The following is a 25,189-nucleotide window of genomic DNA, read 5'->3' as shown; positions in this document are numbered from 1 at the left end:
AACATCTGTCTGGTGTAGTTGCCCCAATGCAAAGGTAGGAAGTTCATATCAAGGGTACATATATTGGGTATTATGTTTACAATTACAAGAGATTTTCCTTGTTCTAAATTCCTTGGAAGGAACTATTGTTAAGACCAGTCTGAAACAAAATGAATAGAACTCCTCCTGGAGGAAAAGGCAATTTATTAAAAAAAAAAAAAAGAATGACAAAGTTGACAAAAATATCTGAACTTTTATTGACAACTTGCCAGAACAACGAGAAATAAAGAGTTAGAGGTGAATGAGGGTTCAGGGTTTCATAAAATGTTCCAAAGTAGAATTTAGTCTGTGTCAGAAATGAGTAGACATGTTTATTCTGCTGCTGATGTGTTTGGGTGTGACAGTAAATTCAGTCGACTAGCAGACAGTTTATGTAGGCTTGCCTTTTAGTCTGTGACAGTACATGCATGAATATGCGTATAAGTGAGTTCAGTAAGCAGTGTGTATATGCTGCCGCTGTGCATTCAGTAGTTTGCACAAATTTCTTGTTGCATTTGACTTTGGCTAATACTTTTGCAGCACCAAAGAAACTGTTAGGTAAAGGAATCCAAGGTTTAAGAACGTTTGTAAGGAGAAATTGAGCAGATATTTTTTCAGCTCTCACCTTGAGTGTACATGAGGTAGGCATATGAAGATGTGTCCACGAGTGTGTATTAGTGTGCCTGTGTTGTAAGTGAGAAAATATATGTCCTAACTTGTGTATGAAAAAGTTTAGCTAACAGTTTGCATGTGTTAATGTGGTGTGTAGCACTCCATGAAGTCAAATGTTATCTGTTGAGCCTGTTTGACTTGTTAACTTTTAAGGATGTACCCATATGCATTGTCTGTTGAAGAAAAATATTGGAAAAAGAGCAACATGCTATGTTTGGGTTTTCATAATGTTTGCTGGAATTCGGAGTGAATATTTCTTATTAATTAAAAACACTGCTGATTTGAGCTCTTGTACAATCAAAAGCTGATATGCAATACCAAAATTTGTCGCTGTTGCCACTTCTAACAAATATTTAACATTTCAAACTGAAAACTAACAGTAATTACTAATTACTCAATACCCATATCATTACAAACTTGCCAAAATCAAATGTTTATTGAATTGCTGTTTCTTTTGAATGGTGATAGATATATTTTTTCTTATTAAATTAAATTTAAAATTTTTTAAATCTAAATATATTTTAGAAACTGTTGTGAGATCGAGTTATTTCAATGAATGCAAAAAAACAAACTTTTTTTCACTTCATTAGGATATACTACTTTCTTTTTTTTCTCCACTTCATTGAGATATACTTTTGTAGAGGTGAGTTTCAGAACACCAGTATTTTTGCCACTCAAGTAAAGAAAACACACAATTGCAGCATTTCGCATCAAAAAAAGTCGCTCTTAGTAAAAGTTGTCAAAAAACAAATATATAACAAATAAATGTTATCAAAGGCAAGATAAATTACTTTTCTACTAAACTGGATATGATTTTCGTGTTTTTATTCAATTTAACATGTTTATTCAACTCGAAAAGCATACAGTGTTTACCGATGTATTGGAAAATTTAAAATGGCGGCCAACTCTCTCTTTAACACGGTAAGTTCGGAAAAAGGTGTAATAAATAATAAACTAGACAAAATACTGTTAGAAATTTGCTCAATATATGTTACCGTGACATAACTTGACATATATTCGGTGGTTTTTTAATAGTATTTTGTCTAGTTTATTATTTATAACACCTTTTCCCGAACTTACCGTGTTAAAGAGAGAGTCGGCCGCCATTTTGAATTTTCCAATACATCGGTAAACACTGTATGCTTTTTGAGCTGAATAAACATGTTAAATTGAATAAAAACACGAAAATTATATCTAGTTTGGTAGAAAAGTAATTTATCTGGTATTATTATACAAACACCGTGACAGCGTTAGGGTTAGGGTTAGGATTAGGGTTAGGGTTAGGGTTAGGGTTTAGGGTTAGGGTTAGGGTTAGGGTTAGGTTTAGGGTTAGGGTTAGGGTTAGGGGTTAGGGTTAGGGTTAGGGTTAGGGGTAGGGTTAATTCGCTGTCACGGTGTTTGTATAGTTTTACCATTTATCTTGCCTTTGATAACATTTATTTGTTATATATTTGTTTTTTGACAACTTTTTCGAATCTATGTGTACAGTAATACAAACCTGCTCATCCTAATTCCTCTCCTTTCACGCTAAGTAGAGAACATTCTAAAACTCACATACAACTCACACACTAACAGAGCAAGGTAAACCAACATACATACACACAATGCCACACTACCAAATACTCACACACACATATTCACACTAACTAATATATAAACATACAAAGCCCAACCCTTGTGTCTGATATTCATTGAACATTTACGTACCAAAAAACATGACTTGTGCAGACTAAATAAACATGACTTTTATGTTTTTGTAAAATGTAAAATAAATGTTTTGTTATTTAATCATGTTTTCCTCGATTTTTCATTTACAAAACTCTGATTATGTTTTTAGTTAACATTTGCTAACTGGTGATCTTAATCGTCTTAGGTACGTGCAAAATGAAAGCCGACGCTCAAAATGTATAAACATTGTGACCCCTCCCTTTACTTAAAAATTCACCAAAAATCAGGAAATTAACCAATTTTAATGAAATTTTCAGTATTTATCAAATAATGATCACAAAATATAATAAACCCATTATTTTTATTTGAATCTTAGTGGAAATGTATTATTTTATTGAAACAAAAAATACCTTTACTAAAGTTATTTTTTCAGTAGTAAAAAAATAATGAATGATTTTTTTTTTAATGAAAATAAAGCATCGTAAATTGTAAAAATTAAAAAAAAAAGTAATTTAAGTTTTTACGAACATTACGAAAAAAAGCCCTAAAGTCCGTATTAATGAATTCGATAATCCCCCCCCCCAAAAAAAATTCTCGAACTACCGATATTATCAGTGAATTTAGCATTGTTTATATATTTTCACACAAAATTTATAATAGTAAAAAATATTTTTATATTTTTATTTTTTTTTAGATTACAGGTTTCACATAATTTTTATATGTAAGATTTAGGCACCGCCAAAAAATGGCCGAAAACTCAAGTTGTTGTTGTTTTTTAAAACGAAATTACATTTATTAAAATCCATTATTTCTGAGTAACTTTTTTTTTCCAGAAAGATAAAACCCTGAATTTTATCATATAGAAAACAGAATAATGTAAAACCTTTTCTACTATTTTTAATTAAATTTTAAATGTTAAATTTTCCCAAAAAGTTAACAATTGACATTTTGGGTTTGTATTACTGTACACATAGATTCGAAAAAGTTGTCAAAAAACAAATATATAACAAATAAATGTTATCAAAGGCAAGATAAGTTACTTTTCTACCAAACTGGATATATTTTTTGTGTTTTTATTCAATGTAATTCAGCTCAAAAAACATAGTGTTTACCGATGTATTGGAAAATTAAAGATGGCGTCTCACACCCTCTTTAACACCGTAAGTTTGGGAAAAGGTGTTATAAATAAAAAACTATACAAAATACTATTAAAATCCCGCCGAATATATGTCAACCTATTCACGGTAACATATATTGAGCGAGTTTTTAACAGTATTTTAACCGGTTTTTTTATTTATAACACCTTTTCCCAAACTTACCGTGTTTATGAGAGAATCAGACGCCATCTTGAATGTTCCAATACATCGATAAACACTGTATGGTTTTCGAGCTGAATAAACATGTTACATTGAATAAAAACACGAAACATATATCCAGTTTGGTAGAAAAGTAACTTATCTTGCCTTTGATAACATTTATTTGTTATATATTTGTTTTTTGACAACTTTTTCGAATCTATGTGTACAGTAATACAAACCCAAAATACCTTTTTCACATTTACAAGATGTGAAAAGTTTGATTTTATTTTCAAAATAGATCTGGCTGAAAAGACTGAGGACGAAGGTTGAAATAACGAGGTTAGTTGTACTGGCTACGTGTCATGTGACATTGCTATACGGCGACGGCGACGCTGCTGCTGCTGTTTGAAAGAACGGAGAGAAATGCACAATATCGCAAACAAAAAATATATAACTACACATATTTTCAGATCTTCTAAAAAGACATTGAATATTTAAAAAATCAAACAAAACAACACACACACACACACACATATATATATATATATATATCCTGATTTTTGAAGGCAAATCTACTACTTTCCTCTCTGAAAAAGCGAAACGGTCGACAAACACGTCCCACCTTCGGCATTATGTGGAAATTAAGGGAAATAACCGATAAAGTGTATGTATAATTTTTCATTTTTTTCTTACTAATTGGTCTGCGTATTAATTGAATTAGTATAAAAAATTGAATTAGTATAAAAAAAATTTATAAGTATTACTAAAAATGTCCGGTGTTTTCATCGTTCCAAGAGTTTGGCATTTTGGGGCCCCGCCTCTTGTGGAGTGTCGACATGTTTAAATGAATTGATTCCTTTTATGAATAGGATAAGAAAATAAGTTAAAAGTAATTTCCATGTGCTTTTTGAAAAAAATACAGTAATTCAGTTCTTGTTACTTTTGTTTTTGCCAAAGTCAAAGTGTAGTATCTGTTCTTCAGATGCGGCACTTCCATTTCTCGTCCTCTTACAGTGGAGGAGAAATCCTTCACGACCGAGACAATTTTTATTTTTGTACCTTTTCTCCACGTTAAAAAAACGAGCCTGGTGTCTAACTCTGTCCCGTGGGGAGGCATTGTAAATAGGTACTTTTGTTTTAACATAAACAGATATCTGTCCATATTGGTTCGATAAAATTCGTAACGATTGACAACAGCAGCCGAATAGCAACCACACAAAATAAAACCCGGGTTTCTTAAACGGAAGCTTGGGGGGGGGGGGATTTTGTTTGCATTTTTTTTTTTTTTTTTTTTTTTTTTTTTTTTGATAAAGCTTATTTGTATTTTTTTTACTCTTATAATTTAGTGACTCGCCTTTCGTCTGTTGTCGACACTCGTTACGATTTTCCCGAGGCAGATTTGAATTTGTATAAAGGTTTGTTTCCCACTGCAAGGGCACCGACACCAGAATCGGAAAATGGGATTGAGACCATTATAATTATGGAATTTCAAATATTTCAGAGATTTTTAAATCTCTGAAATATTTGAAATTCCATAATTATAATGGTCTCAATCCCATTTTCAATGAGACAACTTTTATTTCCAAGCTAGAGGACTGACACATATTTACCTTTTTGATGCTAGTGCACTTATTAACCCGAGCTATTTTTTTTAAATAGTATTTTCAAGTTTAATTAAAGTTTTATGATCTGTTTTTATTAATTGTAAGGTTAAAATACAGAATAGGTACAACCCCCCCTGTTAAGAATGGCTTTCTAAATAACGTTATTTCAGCACGGATCAGTAAGTGCCAAATTTTTTAATTTTTCAGAAAATCTACGTTTGTCCTCGTCACACAGATCCGAATCCATCGGAGCCACTGTTACGCAACAATGACAGCAATAAACTTTTTATCAGAGCTAAATTATCGCTATTTTTTATTTTTATTTATTTATTTTTTTACGAAAAACTAATTTAGGTTAACAGTAACTTTGAGGGCACTAGTGTGCCACTGGGCTATATTTTATCTGAATTTAGTCCGTATTCTTTTGCTTACGTTGCAATAATGTCCGAAGTTTTTTTTGTTTTTTTAAACTAATTTTTCGATCATAAAACCTTATTTTGGTGCTTATACACTGGTGTTACCGTGCTATTTTTGGCAAACCTGAAGGACCCCCCTCCCCCGCTGTAAAATTATTATTTTTCTTTTTACATAGGTATCACCACTTATCAAGGCCACGAGGCCACTCGAGGATAAGCGTTAAAGAGTGTACAGTAGAAATTAGGCAATATAGTAATCGTTAGTAATGGAAATTCGGTAAACTTGTTAACAAGTGGAACGCCGAACGGCTCATCAAGAACTTGTTTACGTTAGACTTGAAGACAACTATATTGTAGTCAGCTGGAAAGCAGGAAAACGGAAGAAAATTCCACAGGCGTGCACTCGTGCAGTACTCAGTAGTACTACTGCACTAGTGCACTACTGCAGTTCTAAGAAAGAAGCTTTGTTCATGAAATCTACGTTTAGGTTTAGGCACAGATAAAGAGTGAGGGGAATTAAGTGTTTTCAGCTAGACGAGTGTTTCTTGTGAAAGTTTGGCGAGGGGGGGGCCATAGACTGAAGCTCATTCGAACACTTTCCATGAAAATAACGATAAAGCAGAGACAAACTCGCAACATCTCTTCTGTGAGATAGAGGTTGCAGGGAAGAGAAAAGGACATCACCTACTAGGCTACAAAGTCTATTTTGAACTCTATCAAGGCAGGACAAGTCCTTTCAAGCAGCTCCTGCCCAGATGTAGCAACAGTACTCCATCCTTGGATGTACCTGGCTCTTATATAGATAGAGAATTGCATCAGCAGTGAGATATCTACTGGATCAATAGAAGGATCCCACCATTTTTCCAGCAGCCTTGCCAACAGATTTGATGTACGTGTTCCATTTAAGATTAGAAGTAAAGATTAAGCCCAGAAGTTTGTCAAAACATGAGGCCTCCTCAAGACGAGAGCCATTCATTTCAATTGATGCCAGATGTGGATCAGAACGTTGATGATGTAGTTAAGAAGCTTGGTTTTAGATAAAAGTAACCAGCCACTCCTTTCCCCATTGTACCACTTGCTCAAGATCAGAGGAGAGAGAATCGGAGAGAACTTGGTCGTTTACTGTCTTAGATATGCTACCATAAATGGTAGTGTCATCAGCATAAATGTCTACAAATGATGTAAGGATGTGATTTGGAAGATCATTAATGTAGATCAGGAAAAGAGTTTGGCCCAGGATGGACCCCTGAGGGACTCCAGCATTAATACTGTGAGCTTCTGATTTTTGCTCATCAACTCTTGTGAGCCTATCATTGTTGTTGATAACAGACTTAATTTCATATTAGCAAGAAAAGTTTTTGAAAAGTTTATTTAATGACTTTTAACGTGGGGTAGAGGTAAGTTTTAAATTATCACGTTCGGCTGACGTACACGAGTAAGGCCCTCATAGCGAAATACGCATCTTGTACGCAGCGCGTTCGAGGGAGCGTTCATTGTTCTGAAAAGGAAAGAATTTTGGCATGTGTGGCCTTGTTTTCTATTTTGGCTTGAACTTTGTGCTTTTTGGATTATTTTATGTTTTTTATGGATATTATTTTTAGTCAGAGTTTATAGGATATTAACAGGAAAATTGGTGCAAATCCAAATTAGCACTTGTGGCGATAAACAATAAGTAACTCCAACGCACGCCACAGTTTACCCCCCCCCTGTATGTAATACGATGTAACTGTAATTTAATATTATCACCCTAACTTTTTACCATTTAAAAGAAGCTTCAAATAAACTGCTAATATTTTTAAACAATTTTTACAGCATACAAAAATAATGAAAATGGAAGACAAAAATTCTGTTTACATTATCGATGCTTTAAAACAACGTTCCTATGTAGTGACGTTTTGGCTGACGTGCACGAAGTAAGTGTATCATAATTTTGGTGGAATTTTTGACACCCCTAACAGAAAACTGAATAAAATATAAAAAACTCGTAATTTCTCTTTTTAAAGTGGGTTGTTTATTTTCTGTATGGAATAAATTAAACTATTAAAGTTGTTTAAAAAAATAATAGAAATATTATTTTTTATTTTTTAAAAAACAGTGTTTACAAAGTGTCGGTGCGCCATTTTTGTTACGTATGAAATCAATTGAATTTTATGAGTTAATTTTTTTTCAATTTTTAAACTTCAAAAATCTATCAATTTTTCTATTGGTTCAATTTTTACGATATATTCAGGGTCAATGTGAAATTTTATGCTCTTTCCAATAAACCGAATATAATATTTTAGACAACCGGTTTTTTTGTTTTTTTTTTTTACACCCCCCACCCCCCATTTGGAAATGTCTATTAAAATTTAAATAATTTACTCACCAAAGTTTTATATATCACAAATTGAAGATAAAAAGTCAATAAATAAAATATTCTAATTTAAAACAAGTGTTTTTTTGGAAATTTACCTGTAAAGTCCGAAGTGTAAAACCTTTTTTTTTTTTTTTAATGAAAGCTCATGTTATACTTATATCGGCAAGTAAATACCGGACGCTGACGGCAATTTTTTCTATTTCATTCAATGTTTTCTGTTTTTAGATATAAAAAAAAAAAATCACTCGATAAAGTAATAATCAAAAACTGGTGTATTTCATTAAGAGAATTAAAAACAAAAAAAAAAAAATCGGTCGACTGGATTTTTTGTTTAACGGCAAAAACTTATAAGTGAATGTGTGCTTTTTTCTTACTACGGAGGCCCCAAAATACTAATTTTGGTTAACAGCACACAATTAAAAGAGATATTAATTATGGCGTTTATAATTCACTGTAAGATAATTGCAAAAAAAATCAGATTTCTCTCCCTTTATTTAAACAGTCAATAAATCTGAGTTCACTTTTTTTTTCTTTTTTTTTTATTAATCTTTGTTTAAAAAAGTATTTTATTTAAAAAAGACATGGAATATAAGTATAAATTATGAATAAATTCTTAACAATGAACAATGGAAGTACACATTGAATAAATTTTTTTGGGATTTATACATATTTTTTTATAATCGAAGTAAGTAAAATTTTGTTGATTTTCTTTAAATCTAAAAAAGATTTAAAGAAAACCGATTTAAAAAAAAAAACAACAAATATTGTATAATTTGCTATTAAATGTGTTAATTTTTTTAAAATTTGGTTTCTGATCCTTTAATTGAAAAAAAAAATTGGGGTTTGAATTACATTTTTCAAGTAGTTATAAGCTTCGAAAGATAGTAAGTTGATTTATTCAAGTTCATATAGAGCATTTTTAATGGCCGATTAAATACACATAGACTCCGATGTTGTACACAGTTTGTTCGAGGGAGTGTTCATTATTCCAAAAAGGAAAGAAGTTTGGCGTGTGTGGCCTTGTTTTTTATTTTTTATTTCGGCTTGAACTTTGCGCCTTCGGATTATTTTATTATGTGTTTTTTTGGGGCAGAGATTTTAGTTTTAGGAAAATTTGGTGCAAGTTCAGATTAGCACTTGTGGCAATAAGCAAAAACCTTTATGAGTACCTTTTATTTTCTTGAATAAAAAGTAAACCCTACGCGATGAGAACACCACTGTTTTTATTTTAATAATTATTTTATTCAAACGTGAAAAATAAAGATTTCAATTTGGCCTATGCACTTATGTTACCGTGATTAAAAAAAAAATTTTTTTAATAGTTTAAGTGCTTACCCCGATGTTTGAAGTGTTTGGAACTTGTGCCCATCTCCCACTTCCCACCCTCGCACCGTTAAATCCGGTTAAAAAAGAAAATAAAAAAATCCAAAAATCGCAAAGTTTAAGCCAAATTGAAATTTTTATCCATTTCCCCCCCCCCCCAAAAAAAACATGGCCCCAAAAAAAAGTATTCCCCCTCTCCAAAAAAAAAAAAATAACATATCAAAATAATCAGAAAAGCGCAAAGTTTAAGCCAAAATAATCTAAACAAAAAAAAAAGCCAAATCTTTTTTAGATGTTCTACAATATTTCATGTTATATATGTAATATATTATATTATATATATATATATATATAATCCCGTTATTTTTTTCACCTATCTTAAAGTTGTAAATAAAATTGGACTCTAAGTTGATAATTTCGATAAAGTTGTCAATAACTTGTATCAAGAAGGTTTCCGGCTCTGTCCCGGTTATAATAATTTAAACGGAACTCCCATTAAGGGGATTATTGGTTTGGACCTTCTGAGTAAATTAGATAATCTATTAGTTGAGTGTCTTAGAAACGCATGGCGACATGGAAATTTCATAATTCCGTTTGGCAAGAGCCAACATTTTTTGAATAAAGATTTGAATAAAGTAGAGTCGCCTCCCTTTAATAGCGTTGTGAAATCCCTCCCTCAATACAACAGCTATTTAATCAATTCTGTTCTAAATCTTATGAGGATGGATTGAAGCCTTTCTTCTCCGAATTCGCAGTTGGACGACTGGTAGAGACGTTGCTCACTCTCGACTCATTAGGAATCGATGAAGAGGTTAAGTTATCGGCCGTGGACAAGGAAAAGATAGCAGAGTATGAAGATTATATTTGGGTTCCACATAGATCTGTTATTAAGGAGGAAACTGGAGTGACAAAAATTTGTCCCGTATTTAACTGTTCCCTGAAACATTGATAAGGGACATCAATTAATGACGCTGCCTACATGGGTGTGAACGTATCCACTAAATTATTGGATTTATTGCTGGGATTCAGGAAAAACGAATATGTCCTTCTAGGTGATATCAGGAAGGCCTTTTTACAAATTCACCTTAAATCGGAAGCGGATAAAAACAGATTTTGTTTTTTCCTTAAAAAGGGTGACAAATTATGTACTTACAGGTACAAAACAATTATATTTGGATTCAATGCTAGCTCCTTCATTCTGAACTTCATTTTGAAATTCCATGCGGAAAAATATGCAAAAGATGCAGCATCGCATGTTATTTCCAACAATTTTATGTGGATAATCTTGTCACCACCCGTTGTGACGGAGAGTCCCTACTTGCTATTTATAACAATGTTTGCAGCAGATTGTTAAAGGCAGGCTTCGATTTACAATCCTGTAATTCTAACTATTCTAAGATACAAGATAAAATGTTGGAGGATGAAACTATTTCTTCTCACTTCCCAGCCTTTGAGAAGGTATTGGGATACCTATATGATCCTATTCGGGACACGTTCAAACTTTCTACCACTCTAGTGGACCCTGAGGTCAATACCAAACGGGGGATTCTTTCGCAAATATCAGGAGTATATGACCCTTTATCTATGCTTCTCATCACGATACAGGGGAAGATCATTGTCAGTTCGATCTGGAAAAGTTGTCGTGGGATGAGCGGATTCCCGAAGAGCTCAATAAGCTGTGGCAAACCCATGCCAAGGATCTAAACGACTTGGGGAAGTTTGAATTTCCCAGGTGTGTATTGTCAGAAAATCAGTCTGTCGAATTTATTTATTTCTGTGACGCGTCGAAAAACGCGTACGGATTCACCCTGTATGCGAAACAGGGAGTGAATTGTTCTCTGTTGTTCGCAAAGACCAGAGTGACCCCAATTAAGGGGAAATCACTTCCCACTTTGGAACTATTGGCTATGTTTTTAGCCCTTAAGGTAGCCCCTCAGGTTTTGGGTGCTCTGGGACCCCTTAACATTGATAATTTTTTCCTGATGTCTGATTACCAGGTTGCACTCTCGTGAGTCCTGAACGGTAAAGGATCCAAGAAAAATATATTCATTGAAAACAGGATTACAGAGATCCAAAAATTTTCAGAAGATATTAATGTTGAATTTGGCGTTCTACCGAGATAAAAATGTTTCTTCGTCTGAAAATCCGGCAGATATTCTAACTAGAGGTATCAACACTTCTAAATTTTCCAGTTATTCAATTTTTGATGTATGGCCCGGAATGGTTCAATAGAGATGGCATTCATTGGCCAATCTCACCCTTACCTTGTCTAAACGAAACTAATAAAAAAATTGTATCATGTTTGTACTCTCAGGAGACACGTCCTTCTGAAAATACCTTATTTGTTGGAGAGATAGTACTTATTAAGACTCTCAACAAAACCAGACAATCTTGGAATCTTGGTAAAATAATTAAATTAATTACTGGAAGCGACAATAACGTTCGTTCCGTGGTTGTTCTTAAGGATGGGTACGAACAGGTCCATTCCTTAAAAAACCTTGTGCCTTTGGAAATTAAGAGTAATGATGATATTGCATCAACTGAGTTTATAGAAGGAGGTCCCTTTTTCTGTCCAACCTGTTCTGTTCCTAATGATGGAACATCACCAATGGTGTGCTGCGATTCGTGTGACGGCTGCTACCATTTCAGTTGCGTGGGAGTTAATCAGCAAGATACCTTAGGGGAGTGGCTTTGTTCTAATTGTAAGGATGAAGCTCCTCAGGTCAGTCTATATAGTGGAAATTAGCTAATGTCTGGATGCATGAAAAGTTGGAAGTTTAAATTGATAACAGACAGTGGCACACATGTATTAATATTAAAAAACTTTAACTGAATTAAAGTTATAATTATTTAATCTCAATTTTGAATTGTCAACAAATAACCACATTAAAGTTAAGAAATTTAACTGAATTAAAACATTGAAATTATAAATTTTTCTGAGTTAAGACTTATATTTATTGGATTAACTTGCTATTTGTCATTTATCCGATCGTTTTATTAATTAACTTGTATTGGGGGAAAAAGTAATGATTATCCATTACTTTTTCCTCTCCTCCTTGGCAGTGTGTGAGAAATTTCATATACAACTGCCATCTTTTTGTTCTAGTAGCCGGTCTGTGATTGGTTTAAATTTGAATATGTCAGGTGATTTGACTTGGCGCACCTTTTGTATCATGCTATTATTTTTCAGTCTAAGAGAAATTTGGCAAGGGATAGACTCAACTCAGTGACCCTCTTTCTCGAGGGAGCCAAGACAATTCCTTCATGAATACCAAACTGTTGATGAACGAAGGACACATTTCTTCAAGCAGAGACAACTTATATTGCTGAATCTATCCAAATCAAGGATGACCTTCAAGAACTGTTCTGCATGTTTATTTTCCAAATATTGTATCTTATTTCATTTCGTCTTAAGTGGGGCTCACATATGCCTGATTATAGGCGCCATCATTCCCGCCGAGTTTACCATGAAACATTCATGGATCATTCCAAAGGAACAACGAACTAACATTCCAACAATAGGAATTCGAACTAAAGGCTCCATACCTATGGGGGCAAATCAGGCCACCGTTTTGCAAAGGACTATACCAGAACCAAAGAACTTTCATTGCTGTTATTTGTGAATAAATTTTGAGTTTAAAGGTATGGCTTTTGTTTGTGGAATTCATTTTATTCTGCAGGGAGGAAATTGAGTTGTGAGAAAGAAATTTCTTACATCGTCACAAAATGTTTTTTTCGTATCGAAAAACTGAACTTTTATTTCTTGCTAGTGTATTTATTGATCTGCGCTATTTTTTAAATAGTATTTTCAAGTTTAATTAAAGTTTTATATCTTTTTATTAAATTGTTAGGTGAAAGTACAGAAAAGGTACACAACAACATCCCTAGAACATCTAGAAGTGTAAGCCATGTTTAGTTTCAGAACAGTTTCCGATGGTTCGTTGTTCCACACAAGTCTTGAGAGGTGACTGGTTTGCAGTAGACAGTTCCACAGAGCAAAAGATTCTTACCGTGTCAAGACGGAAAAAACATGCGAAATTGTTACAGAAAAGGTTTAATATTTATGGAGCAATTCTGGTTTCTGACTGGTTGGTAGCAGAACGTGAATTAATTCGATTCATCAGTTCCTAGCAGCATCGTTTATAAATAGAATCGCTCGACTGTGTGGGATCATACCCCATTACATCTCCAAAATATTGTAACATCCCCCCCTATTTTATATAATGGGGAAGTCCCTTGTGTTCGTTCTGCTCAAAAATAAATATATATTTTTATATTCAATTATACATAACAAAAATTAGAAATCATTTGGATCTTAAAATTTTAGCATGTGAAAGGACGCTATTTTTAATTGTGTTCAAACGTCAAAACTTGTGTACAAAGAAGAGAAATAAAAGAAATGGAAGGTATTTTGACCTTAAAAAGGGGTGGGTATGTGAAAAAGAAGCCATTTCTTAAATTTGCTTAGGCAGTTTTGTAAAAAAAAAAAAAAGAGAAAGAAAAAACGCATACATATAAATAAATATACATAAAAATAAACATGCATGCAATATGTACCCGTTTAAAGAGGTTTTTTTTTATTAAAACAATGCAAAAAAAAAATGACATTTTTGAAAAATAAGAAAGAAAACTAATGTGCACAAAAAATAAGTCAATTGTCATTTATGCGCGCCTTAAAATAAGCATGCAAAAAGTATTTGTCAAAAAGGAAAATTACAAAGAAGAGGTTTTAAAAAAGTGACTTTTTTATTTTTTATTTTTTTTTCAGTAAAAGTATTAGTTACGCATTAGTAGATTAAACAAAATGGATACAGTTTAACGTCTTGTCCAGGACTTTTTTTTTTTATATATATATAGAAATTTATATACATACAGGACCGTGAAAAAAAAAAAAAATTATTAAGTCGAATCCCCCAACAAGTTTTGAGAAAAAACGCTTTACTTTATCTTGTTGCGGGTTTCGTGAATACATCAGCGATATTTTGTTCTGATGAAAATAATGGATTCCTTTTTCACCTCGTTGTCTATGAAATGGTATTTAATATCTATATGCTTAGATCTTTAGTTGATTATTCTGTTCTGGCTATACTGACTATACTGGCTTGATTATAACAATTAATTACTATGGGGCTTTTAGTTAATTCTGGCTCTAAAATAGTCTTTAGGATATTTTTAAGGTAAAGTGCTTCCTGGGTCGTGTGTGTGATCACGATAAATTCTGCTTCACATGTAGAGAGAGATACAATCTGTTGCTTTTTAGATTTCCATGAAATAATAGGCCCATTTTCTGAGAGTCTGAAACAATATCCAGATATACTTTTTCGATCTTCGTCGTTTCCCGAATCTGAATCCGAAAATCCTTCTAATTTTAGGGGATTTTTTGCTTTTCTAAATACTAACTTCTGTTCTTTAGTTCCTTTTTAAATAACGCAGAGCTTGTTTAGCTCTGTTTAAATCCTTTATTGTTGGTCGTGATAATTTTTGTGACAGTTTTGTTACTGTATAGCATATGTCAGATCTGGTCGCAGTCATTAAATATACAAGACTACCTATAATTTCACTGTATAGTTTATCATTTATTATTTCAGATTCTGTGTGTATATTTTTATTAATATAATTTTCGACCGGTGTAGAGCGTTTCTTGCATTCTCCCATTCCAAATTTTAATAGTATTTTGTCGATGTATCTCGATTGATTCATCGTAACAAGTCCTTTGCTTTGAGTAAATGTAGCAATACAGATTGCCGTTAAAACACTTTGGATAATCACAGATTTCAAGGGGTTTCTGCTAAAATAGTCATATTTTAAAAACTTTAAGTCTTCAAAATACCGTTTTGTTCAGAAATGAATATACTTTCAAATGAATTAGTAAATAATAACATACATTATATATTTTTAGAGTTTTAAGCAAATAAAGTGTTAAAAATGTGAACATCATAAAACAGCATTTTCAGTAAGATTTTTGTAACGACCCCCCCCCCCCAGTATTTGTAGACATTCGTACCGTGTTTCTGTTAAAATTTTTTTATTAAATTTGGAAATTAGCCAAAAGAGATGTCATTTTTAATAATTTCGAGTGTCCGAAATTCATTTGACCACTCGTTTTTTTGTTGTGATAAAAAAGATTTCAAAATGATGAGTATTGAAAGTTTTGAAAAAAAATTTCTTCGGACACTCACTATTAAATAAAACAATCTTTTTACTATGTTTATTCATTAAAAAGATGATTGAACAGTGTTTTCTCTAATGGTACGTAGCAATTTAAAAACATAATATCCGAAAAAATCGTTATGAATTTGAATCAAGACTTCTGTAGTATTAGTGACCGTAGCACTCAGCAGCAGCAGCGATAACATGGCGTAAACAGACTTTTGTTTTTGTTGTTTATTTTTATTCCAAATCGATTTTTTTTAATTGAAAATCTGGTTATAAAAAAAAAATTCTTACATGTTTAGTTAGAGCTATTTTGTTATCAACCATTCAAATATTTTTAAAAATTGGGTAGTAGTAAATTTTAAAAGCGAAAATGTGAAATATGATGTTTTGGTTCACGTGTACGAACGGTACACACACTTCTAATTTTCGTCCCTTAAAAAATGTTTTCAGTGAATTATTATCGAATGGAAACTAATCTACCCGATTATTAAAAAAAAAAATGAAATAAAAAAAATAATAATCAATATTTAAATATTTGTAGGAGGTGCTCAGTTAAAAAAATAACAACGGTAGGAAAAGACATGAAATGTAATTAAAAATCAAAACATTAATTCAAAATTTTTAACAATTTGTCAGCTTTAGCAAAAAGTTGTTTCTTTTTTTCTATTTAAATAGAATTTAAATACTTGATATTTTTCCAAGCATCATGTTTTCTGTTAGAGGGACGTCGCTTTTTTAAATAACGTTTTTGTCTATTTGTCATAATTCTTGTAAAGTTTCACAATGGGTATCAAACACCCTCTTAAAAAAAAAACTCGCTTAATTCTATGTCTAATCCTAGGTATGAGTGGCAAGCCTCCTCCTAAAACCTTTAGCCTTAAAAATAACGCTAAGTACAAGTGGCAGAGCTCCCCACTAAACAAACTTCCTCTGTGAGCTCATATAAACATAAAAAAAAAAAAGCATAAAAAATGTTTAAAGAAAAGTGCACATGATTAATCCCCCTCCCCTCAAAAAAAATAAATTGGTCAACTGTCCTAAAATGCTAGGATCGTCTTGAAATGGTGAATTATTTTACATTTATGTGAAACCAACCCCCACTCTAAATTCTAAAATTGTTTTTGTTTTGTTTCTATCAAGTCTTCAGGATGTTCACACATAATTTTCCTTAGCCCTATCATTAACCCAAAGTCAGAGTGGCAACCTCCCTACCTTCTCATAATTGCACAAAGACCCTCTTTAAACCACGCATAATCACCTTTTAGAAAACAAACAAACAAACAAAAACACCCAGGATTTATCTATCATAGGAAAAAGGAGGGGGGGGGGTAACTGCCCTAAAGCGCTCAAATGATTCAAAATGGGAAATCATTTTACATTAAATTCTAAAATAATTTTTGTTTATCTTTTATTAAAGTTTTCCAAGTTGTTCACATGCAATTGTCTATAAAGGTAGAATCACATATTTTGGAGAGGTGGTCAGATGGGGAGGGGTAACAAAAGGTATTAATCTACAATAATACCAATGAAATATTGCAATATATTCATTTTTAACCAATCCTAGATTTCGATTTCAGTTTTTGGCACATAAAATGCATTACAACTAAACTTTGAGTTCTCTAACTTTTTTTTTTTTTTTTTTTTTTTTTAAGCGAATACATGGCATTTTTAAGCAATCGCAGTATATTTATGTGCATTTATTGCAGATTATTTGGAAAGCATTCATTTCTGGAGATTTTCAATAGCATATTCAGATTCCTTGCACAAAAATACACTTTATGGCAAATTTCATTGCTTAGTCTTGTGTTTTAACAAAGATATAGCATTTTACTGAAAAAGTAGTGCAAAAAATGTGACAAAACGCATATGGTCTTAAAGAGGAAAAAATAACACGCAGGGCATAAAAATAGTCATAACTTCCTTGATTTTAATTGGCTTTAAAAAATTTAAAAAGATTCTTTCTTAGCTTATCAAGCTCTTTCTATATATACCAATATTGAAATATTTTAAGCCATTTAAATTTTTTCATGTGTATTGCTTGTAAATGCTATCCCCAAAAACCAGGATATTTTGCCAAGATCGGTCATTTTGAATCTTTTACTTAATTTGTTCTTAACATCGGTTAACATGTCACAATTTGATGCGATTAGAATATCATTGACCCACAAAACCAAAATCAGTCGTTTATCGTCTTTGTGTTGGGTATATAAACAGGGGTCTACAGCGCATTGTCTAAATTGTTGTTTAATAATATAATCATGAAATGTTGTATTCCAACACTGAGCACTCTGCTTTAGACCATATAATGACTTGTTAAGTTGCCACACGCTATTTTTATTTTTCATCATCTGGAGGGGTAATATAAATTTCAGTCTATTGGGGTATTCAAATAAGCATTTTTTATGTCCATGTTGTGATGCGATTTGCAGTAAAATTCTGATTGTCGTTAGGTTTGTGGTCTGTGAAAATGTAGAAAAATATTCTATACCGTAAATCTGAGAGTACCATTTAGCTACAAATCTAGCTTTGTACTGTTCTACGCCTGATGCGGTAGTCTTTTTTGTAAAGACCCATCTTGTAGAAATAACATGTTTATCTTTTGGGAGAGGCGCTACTGTATAGGTATCATTTTCGGTTAAGGCATCTATTTCTATTTTCATGGCAATTTTCCATTCATCACAATGTTCTGAATTAATTGCTTCGTTAAAGCTTTTTGCCGCATTTTCCATTGCATAGCAATAGTCAATTTGATAATCTTTTATATTGTCGACCACAAAAAAATCAGGTCACCTTCTATTTCTTTTGGGATATTTTTCGACTTCATCATCACCCGTCTAGCTGAATCCACTGTGAAAAATTTCCCCCACTCTATATCTGTGCCTAAATCAAAACGCGGATTCCATGAACAAAGCTTCTTTCTTAGAACTGCACGCCTGTGGAACTCTGTTCCGTCTGCCTGCTTCCCTCCGGACTACAACTTGGATGTCTTCAAGTCCAATGTTAACAAATTCCTAATGAACCGCCCCCTTAAGTAAACACCTCAGCAAATCTCCACACTAACGTAATGTACTTGCAATAACCCTTATCCCTGAGTGGCTTCCGGGCCTTGATAAGTGGTGATCACTGTGTAAAAAAAAAAAAAAAAAAAAAAAAAAAAATCATCATGGATACTCTTGTCTACGTCATTTTTATTGTCTTCGTTTGTTTTAATAATTTGAGGAAATATAATTTCATCTTCTTCATATGACTGGTTTTCGTCTTTAAAATTAAACGTGTCTGTGAATTTTACACATCGGATTCTTTTTATTTTATTTTTCTCTGGCTGTACTGTTTTTATTGTATCCAAGAAATATACCTCTGTCGACTTTAATGTTCAATTTACTCTTTTTATCTATATATGTGAAGCAAGTTGAACCAAATATATGCATTCTGCTTAAATTTGTTATTTTTACCACAGAAAGATTCATATGGAGTTTTAGATAGTGTTTTTTTAAAATACCTTTGCATATATAGGCTGCCACCATAAGTGCATATATCCAGAGGTTTTTGGGGAGTTTTGATTCAATGAGCAGACATCTTGCCATTTCAAAAAGGTTCTGCCATGCTCTTTCAGCAGTCCCGTTTTGGTGTGGCGATCTAGGATTTTTCATGCTTGATATGATGGTTAATTAGTAAAAGTTCAAAGTCATTATTGGTGAATTCCATACCATTGTCAGAGCGAATACACTTTACTTCACCATAGGGAGTCATGTTGACTAAATATTTTTTAGTTTCTAGCAGGGTATCAGATTTGTTAAAAAGTAAACTATTATTAAACCTGAATGGTCATCTACGAAATTCAACACATATCTATAATGTTTTCTGGCCATTGGTTCCACGGGACCGTTCAAGTCACAATGCAACATTGATAGGATTTTTTTGGCCTTCTTGTCTGGTATCTTGCTTTGATAGTTTGTCATTTTCCATTGCATACAAACGTCGCAGTTGAAGTTTTTTGATGTTTGTATTTTCATTCCATCAACTACAGTCGGCAACTTTTTGATATCAGGAATATTGGAGTGTCCAAGAATTTTATGCCATGTCTGTAGATCATGGCAGGCGGTTTTCGATGGGACTACGCTATTTAAATAATATAGTCTTCCATTTTCTTTAATGTCGAATACAGTTCCATTCGGGTATACCAGTTTTGATTTATTGGGGCTAAAGTTTATATTTGCACCTTGTTTAGTGGCAGCTTTTACAGAAAATATATTTTGTTTAAATTTTGGGATTAGAAGAGCGTTTTCTAGAATACAGAAACATAGTTCAACTTAGCGAGATTTTAGCATCGCCTCTTTTCAAAATGATATCATTTACTCGACTCCCGTCAGCTAGTTCTACAAAATGATTTTGTGGCTTAAAGTTGGCGTCAAAATTGATAAAATCAGATTCCTTTGTAATCACATGTGCCGTGGCCCCACAATCGACAAGAAAATTATTATTGTTTGTTGAAGCATTAAAACGTACACGAAAATAAAAATGTATGTTCGCTAACAGAGCTCTCCACATTTTTAATGGAGTCGCCATTTTGAGTCCTTTATCTACATTGGAAACTCTTGTGACTAGGTCGTCCACAATTATAGCAAATAATTTTTGTACTTTTCTTAGGAGAAAAATTGTTTTTGGCAAAGTTGCGGTTTTTATTCCTGGCATGGGTATAATTTAAATTTGGTGTTTTTATGTGTGTATTTTTAAATTTCATGATATTTGTAGATTCGTTTTTTCCTGTGATCATTTTTTCAATTTCCTCGTAACTTCTGAGTGCTACCTTGAATTGGCTAAAAGTCATGGGTTTTTCTTTCTGGTTTATGATGGTAATAAATGGCTTGAAATCACTCGGTAATCCCTTAAGGACCATGGAAATTAACAGACTCACTTATAACTCCACCAGACATTTTTAAAGAATTTGCAGTCATTTCAGCTCTTATAATATAATCAGTAAGAGTGTTGGTTTCCATTCGTTTTAGAGAGGTCAGTTCAGTATATAAAGAAATAATTTTGGGTTTTCCTTTCGATAAATAATGCTCTTATGTTCAATGCTTTGCAGCCATCGTCCAGGGCTTCTCTTATTACTAATGATAGACTTTGGTCATCTAAACACTGTATTAATTCCGCAAAGACAGTTGCGTCCTTTTCAATGAAGTCGGGGTCGTTTCTGTTTTCAAGTTGTTTGAAGTACTTTGTGTAGCTTTTGGATTCGTAGATATCCTAGAAATTTAACTTGCCACAATTCTGACTTTTGATTCAGATCCATCAAAATAAAGACGCACACTGGATGCATAACCTCTAGAAGTGTAAGCCATGTTTAGTTTCAGAACAGTTTCCGATGGTTCGTTGTTCCACACAAGTCTTGAGAGGTGACTGGTTTGCGGTAGACAGTTCCACAGAGCAAAAGATTCTTACCGTGTCGAGACGGAAAAAAACATGCAAAATTGTTACAGAAAAGGTTTAATATTTATGGAGCAATTCTGGTTTCTGATTGGTTGGTAGCAGAACGTGAATTAATTTGATTCGTCAGTTCCTAGCAGCATCATTTATAAATAGAATCGCCCGACTGTGTGGGATCATACCTCATTATATCTCCAAAATATTGTAACAAACATGTTAAGAATAGCTATCTAAAATAACATTATTTGAGCACGGATCATGAGTACCTTTTATTTTCATGAATAATAATAAAGAAAAACCTACTCAACGAGATCACTACTGTTTTTGTTTTAATAATTATTTTTTTATTCAAAAATAAAAAAATAAAAATTTCAATTATTCAAAATATGTTTTTCCCAGAGCTTATTGGGAATTTTTTTTATCCATCTAAAACAAAATAATCCGAAATGCACAAAGTTCAAGTCAAAATAATAATAAAAAAAACAATTTAAAAAAAAACGCCAAAATTCTTTCCTATTCAGAATAATGAATGCTCCCTCGAACGCACTGAGTACAACATCGGAGCCGATGCTTATTTTGCTAGGGGAGGGGAGAGCTCATTAATATTCTATTAAATTTTTTGGCGAACATTTAGGAAATTGACTCTCACCTCGAAATTCCACAATTTACACTTTTTTCACATTAATCTCCTCGATTATAAACTGAACTTTCAGATTTAAAAATAAAAAAAATTGAAAAATATATTTGACTTTTATCGTCAAAGTTTCTTCAATTATAACGCTCTACTAAATTAAACGCATACTTTGTTACCATCATCGAAAAATATTGTGACTCTCTCAGGTGACAGGTGATTATGGATTATTTACATTTAAAAAGTGGGTTTAGGGTAAATTTTTACTTTTTTTCCAGCTCAATGACAACTTTCACAGGTTTTCGAGTAAATGGATATTTTTGTGTCAGAAATCCAAAAATATTAAATTCTAACAAAATTGAAAAGTTTAATTGTATAAAAAAACTTTTTCTTTTTATTATGAGTAAAACAATTCAACAGGTCTAACTGCAAAAGATCCATTCTTGGAGTGGCATTTTCTTAGAGTTGAGATTCTTTCAAGCGAGACGACGCAGCTGAAATAGATTAGATGGTGAAGGGTGGTTAAGAAAGTTCCCTTCCTTTTTTTGACGGGAATCATCACCAATCGCGTGAGTCTTTCTTTTTTTTTTTTTTTTTTTTTTTACAAAGGAGTTACCACTTATCGAGGCTCGGAGGCCATTCGAGAATAAGGGTTAATAAGCGTACAGTGGGATAATGTCATAATAATTGTTAGTAGTGGAAATTTGGTAAATTGGATTACTTAAGGGGAACGGTTCATCAAGAACTTGTTTACATTGGACTTGAAGACGACTAGCAGTGTCAGAAGTCCCCATTAAAAATGCATGATAAAAACTTGAATAATTAAACTTACTATCTTTCGAAGCTTATAACTACTTGAAAAATGTAATTTAAACCCTAATTTTTTTTTTTTTTTTAATAAAAGGAGCAAAGACCAAATTTTAAAATAACAGATTTAATAGCAAAATATGCAATATTTGTTTTTTTTTTAAATCGGTTTTCTTAAAGATTTCAAGAAAATCAACAAATTTTTACTTCGAATGTAATAAATATATAAATTCCAAAAAATCACTTACCTATAAAAAATACTAATCAATGGGTACTTCCATTCTTCATTGTTAAGAATGTATCCATATTTATATTTTATCTTCCATGTACTTAAATAAAATAATTTTTTAAGCAAGGATTTAAAAATGCCGCGATTTTAAATTGTCATATCAGATGGTCACAGAGCAGGTTTCTCTCCCTTTCTTCCACTTGAGAACTAGGGTGGCCTAAAAGCGCCATAATTAATCCCCCTTTCTATTTCTGACATGTGTGTGCTGTCAACAAGTTAGTCCATATAGGTTACTCTACTTAAAAAATGATCACATTCACTCATAAGTAAGTTTAAACAAACCCCTCAACAAATTTTCCATTTTTTTTTTTTTTTTTTTTTTATTCCCTTAAAGAAATACACGAGTTTTTGATTTAAAATATTTTATTTCTTTTACGGGATGAATTTTTCTTTGTTTTTTTGTTTTTTTTTAAATATCTAAAATAAAACAACATTGAATGAAATAGGAAAAATTGTAAGTGCTTAATATTTACTAGACAACATTTTCAAAATATGAGGTTCCACTTAAAAAAAAATCAACGTGGTTTTAAAAAAAAAAAGTTTTAAACTTTGGACTTTACAGTTAAATTTGCACAAAACTATTCTTTTTTTTTTAAATTAGATTATTTTATTTATTGATCTTTTATCTTACATTTGTGATATATAAATCTGAGTTAAGAAAATTAATTATTTTCATTTTAATAGACATTTCAAAATGGAGGGGTGAATTAAAAAAAAAAAACATTTGTCTAGAATATTATATTCACTTTATTGGAAAGAGCATAAAATTTCAAATTAAACCTGAAAATATCTTAAAAATTGAACCAATAGAAAAATTTTGATAGATTTTTAAATTGAAAAAATTGAAAAAACTTTTAACTCGTAAAATTCAATTCATTTCATTACGTAGAAAAAATGGCTGCACTGTTTTTTAAAAAATAAAAATAATATTTCTATTATTTTTCAAAAAACTTTAATAGTTTATTTTAGAAGTATATTCCATAAAGAAATTTAACAAACCACTTTAAAAAGAGAAATTATGAGTTTTGTATATTTTATTCGCAGCTTTGTGTTAAGGGTATAGAAAATTCTCCCAAAATTCTGACACACTTAGAAGACGACCATATTATAGTCAGCTGGAAAGCAGACAAAAGGAAGAGTTCTACAGGTATGCAGTTCCAAGAAAGAAACTTTGTTCATGGAATCTACGATTAGGGTTAGGCACAGATAAAGAGTGGGGGAAATTATTGATAGTGCTTTCAGCTAGGCCAGTGTTTCTCATGAAAGTTTGGTGGCGAGGGGGGGGGCATAGATTGGATCTCAGATGAACACTTGCCATGAAAATAACGATAAAGCAGAGACAGGTTCGCAACGCAATATTTTTCTTGGTGATGGTCACAAAGTATGTGTTCAGTTTAGTAGAACGTTATAATTGAAATCTGATCCCCGAACATAAAAAATATCTTTCAAATTTTTTTTATTCTGAAATTTAAGTTTGTAAACAATAGGATTAATGTGAAAAAAATTTTTTATTTTTTTTTTTATTTTACAAAGACACCACCACTTATCAAGGCCAAAAGGTTACTCGAGGATAAGGGTTAAAGAGTGTACAGTAGACAATTGGACAAAGTAATTGTTAGTAATGGAAATTTGGTAAATTTGTTAACTTACATGGAACGGCTCATCAAAAACTTGTTTACGTTAGACTTGAAGACAACCATATTGTAGTCAGCTGGAAAGCAGGAAAACGAAAGACAATTCCATAGGCGTGCAGTTCTAAGAAAGAAGCTTTGTTCATGGAATCTATGTTTAGGTTTAGGCACAGATAGAAGGTGGGGGAAATTATTGATGGTGTTTTCTGCTAGACTAGTGTTTCTTGTGAAGGTTTGGCTAGGGAGGACCATAGATTGGAGCTCAGTTGAGCACTTGCCATGAAAATAATGATAAAGCAAACTCGCAACATCTCTTCTGTAAGAAAGGTTGCAGGGAAGGGAAAAGGACATTCCCTACGAGGCTACAAAGTTTATTTGGAACTTTATCAAGGCAGGACAAGTCCTTTCTAGCAGCTCCTGCCCAGATGTGGCAACAGTACTCCATACTTGGACATACCTGGCTCATATAGATAGAGAATTGCATCAGCAGTGAGATATCTACTGGATCGATAGAAGGATCCCACCATTTTTCCAGCGAATTTGGCAACGGATTTAATGTATGTGTTCCATTTCAGATCAGGAGTAAATGTCAAGCTTATCAAAACATAAGGCCTCCCCAAGATGAGAGCCAATTGAGGCTAGATGGGGATCAGAACGTTGATGATGTAAAGGTAAAAGCTTGGTTTTAGATACATTAAAAGTAACAAGCCATCTCTTTCCCCATTGTACCACTTGCTCAAGATCAAATGAGAGAGAATCGGAAAGAACTTGGTCGTTTACGGTCTTGGATGTGCTACCAGATAGTAGTGTCATCAGCATAAATGTCTACGAATGATGTAAGGATGTGATTTGGAAGATCATTAATGTAAATCAGGAAGAGAGTTGGACCCAGG

The 25,189-nt window shown here is 32.5% G+C and overlaps 1 protein-coding gene across 7 annotated transcripts in view; it reads left to right on the top strand.

Annotated features, from left to right (window-relative positions):
* Positions 1–4,015: 4,015 nt before the first annotated feature.
* LOC145283792 (clathrin interactor 1-like) overlaps positions 4,016–25,189 on the top strand; it is a 546,043-nt gene continuing 524,869 nt past the window's right edge. For 5 of the 7 annotated variants that reach the window (XM_080132873.1, XM_080132872.1, XM_080132870.1 and 2 more), the window contains exon 1: positions 4,045–4,320. In XM_080132873.1, coding sequence (XP_079988999.1) covers positions 4,289–4,320 — 32 coding nt within the window. In that variant the 5' untranslated portion in view covers positions 4,045–4,288. Of the gene's footprint in view, positions 4,321–25,189 lie in introns of all 7 variants that reach the window. The other 2 variants (XM_080132871.1, XM_080132868.1) reach the window with 1 other exon arrangement.

This window comes from Euprymna scolopes, chromosome 8 (assembly GCF_053919585.1).
Source record: "Euprymna scolopes isolate OS-2025 chromosome 8, ASM5391958v1, whole genome shotgun sequence".
Taxonomy (NCBI): Eukaryota; Metazoa; Mollusca; class Cephalopoda; order Sepiida; family Sepiolidae; genus Euprymna; species Euprymna scolopes.
This window is presented reverse-complemented; position numbering and strand designations above follow the sequence as displayed.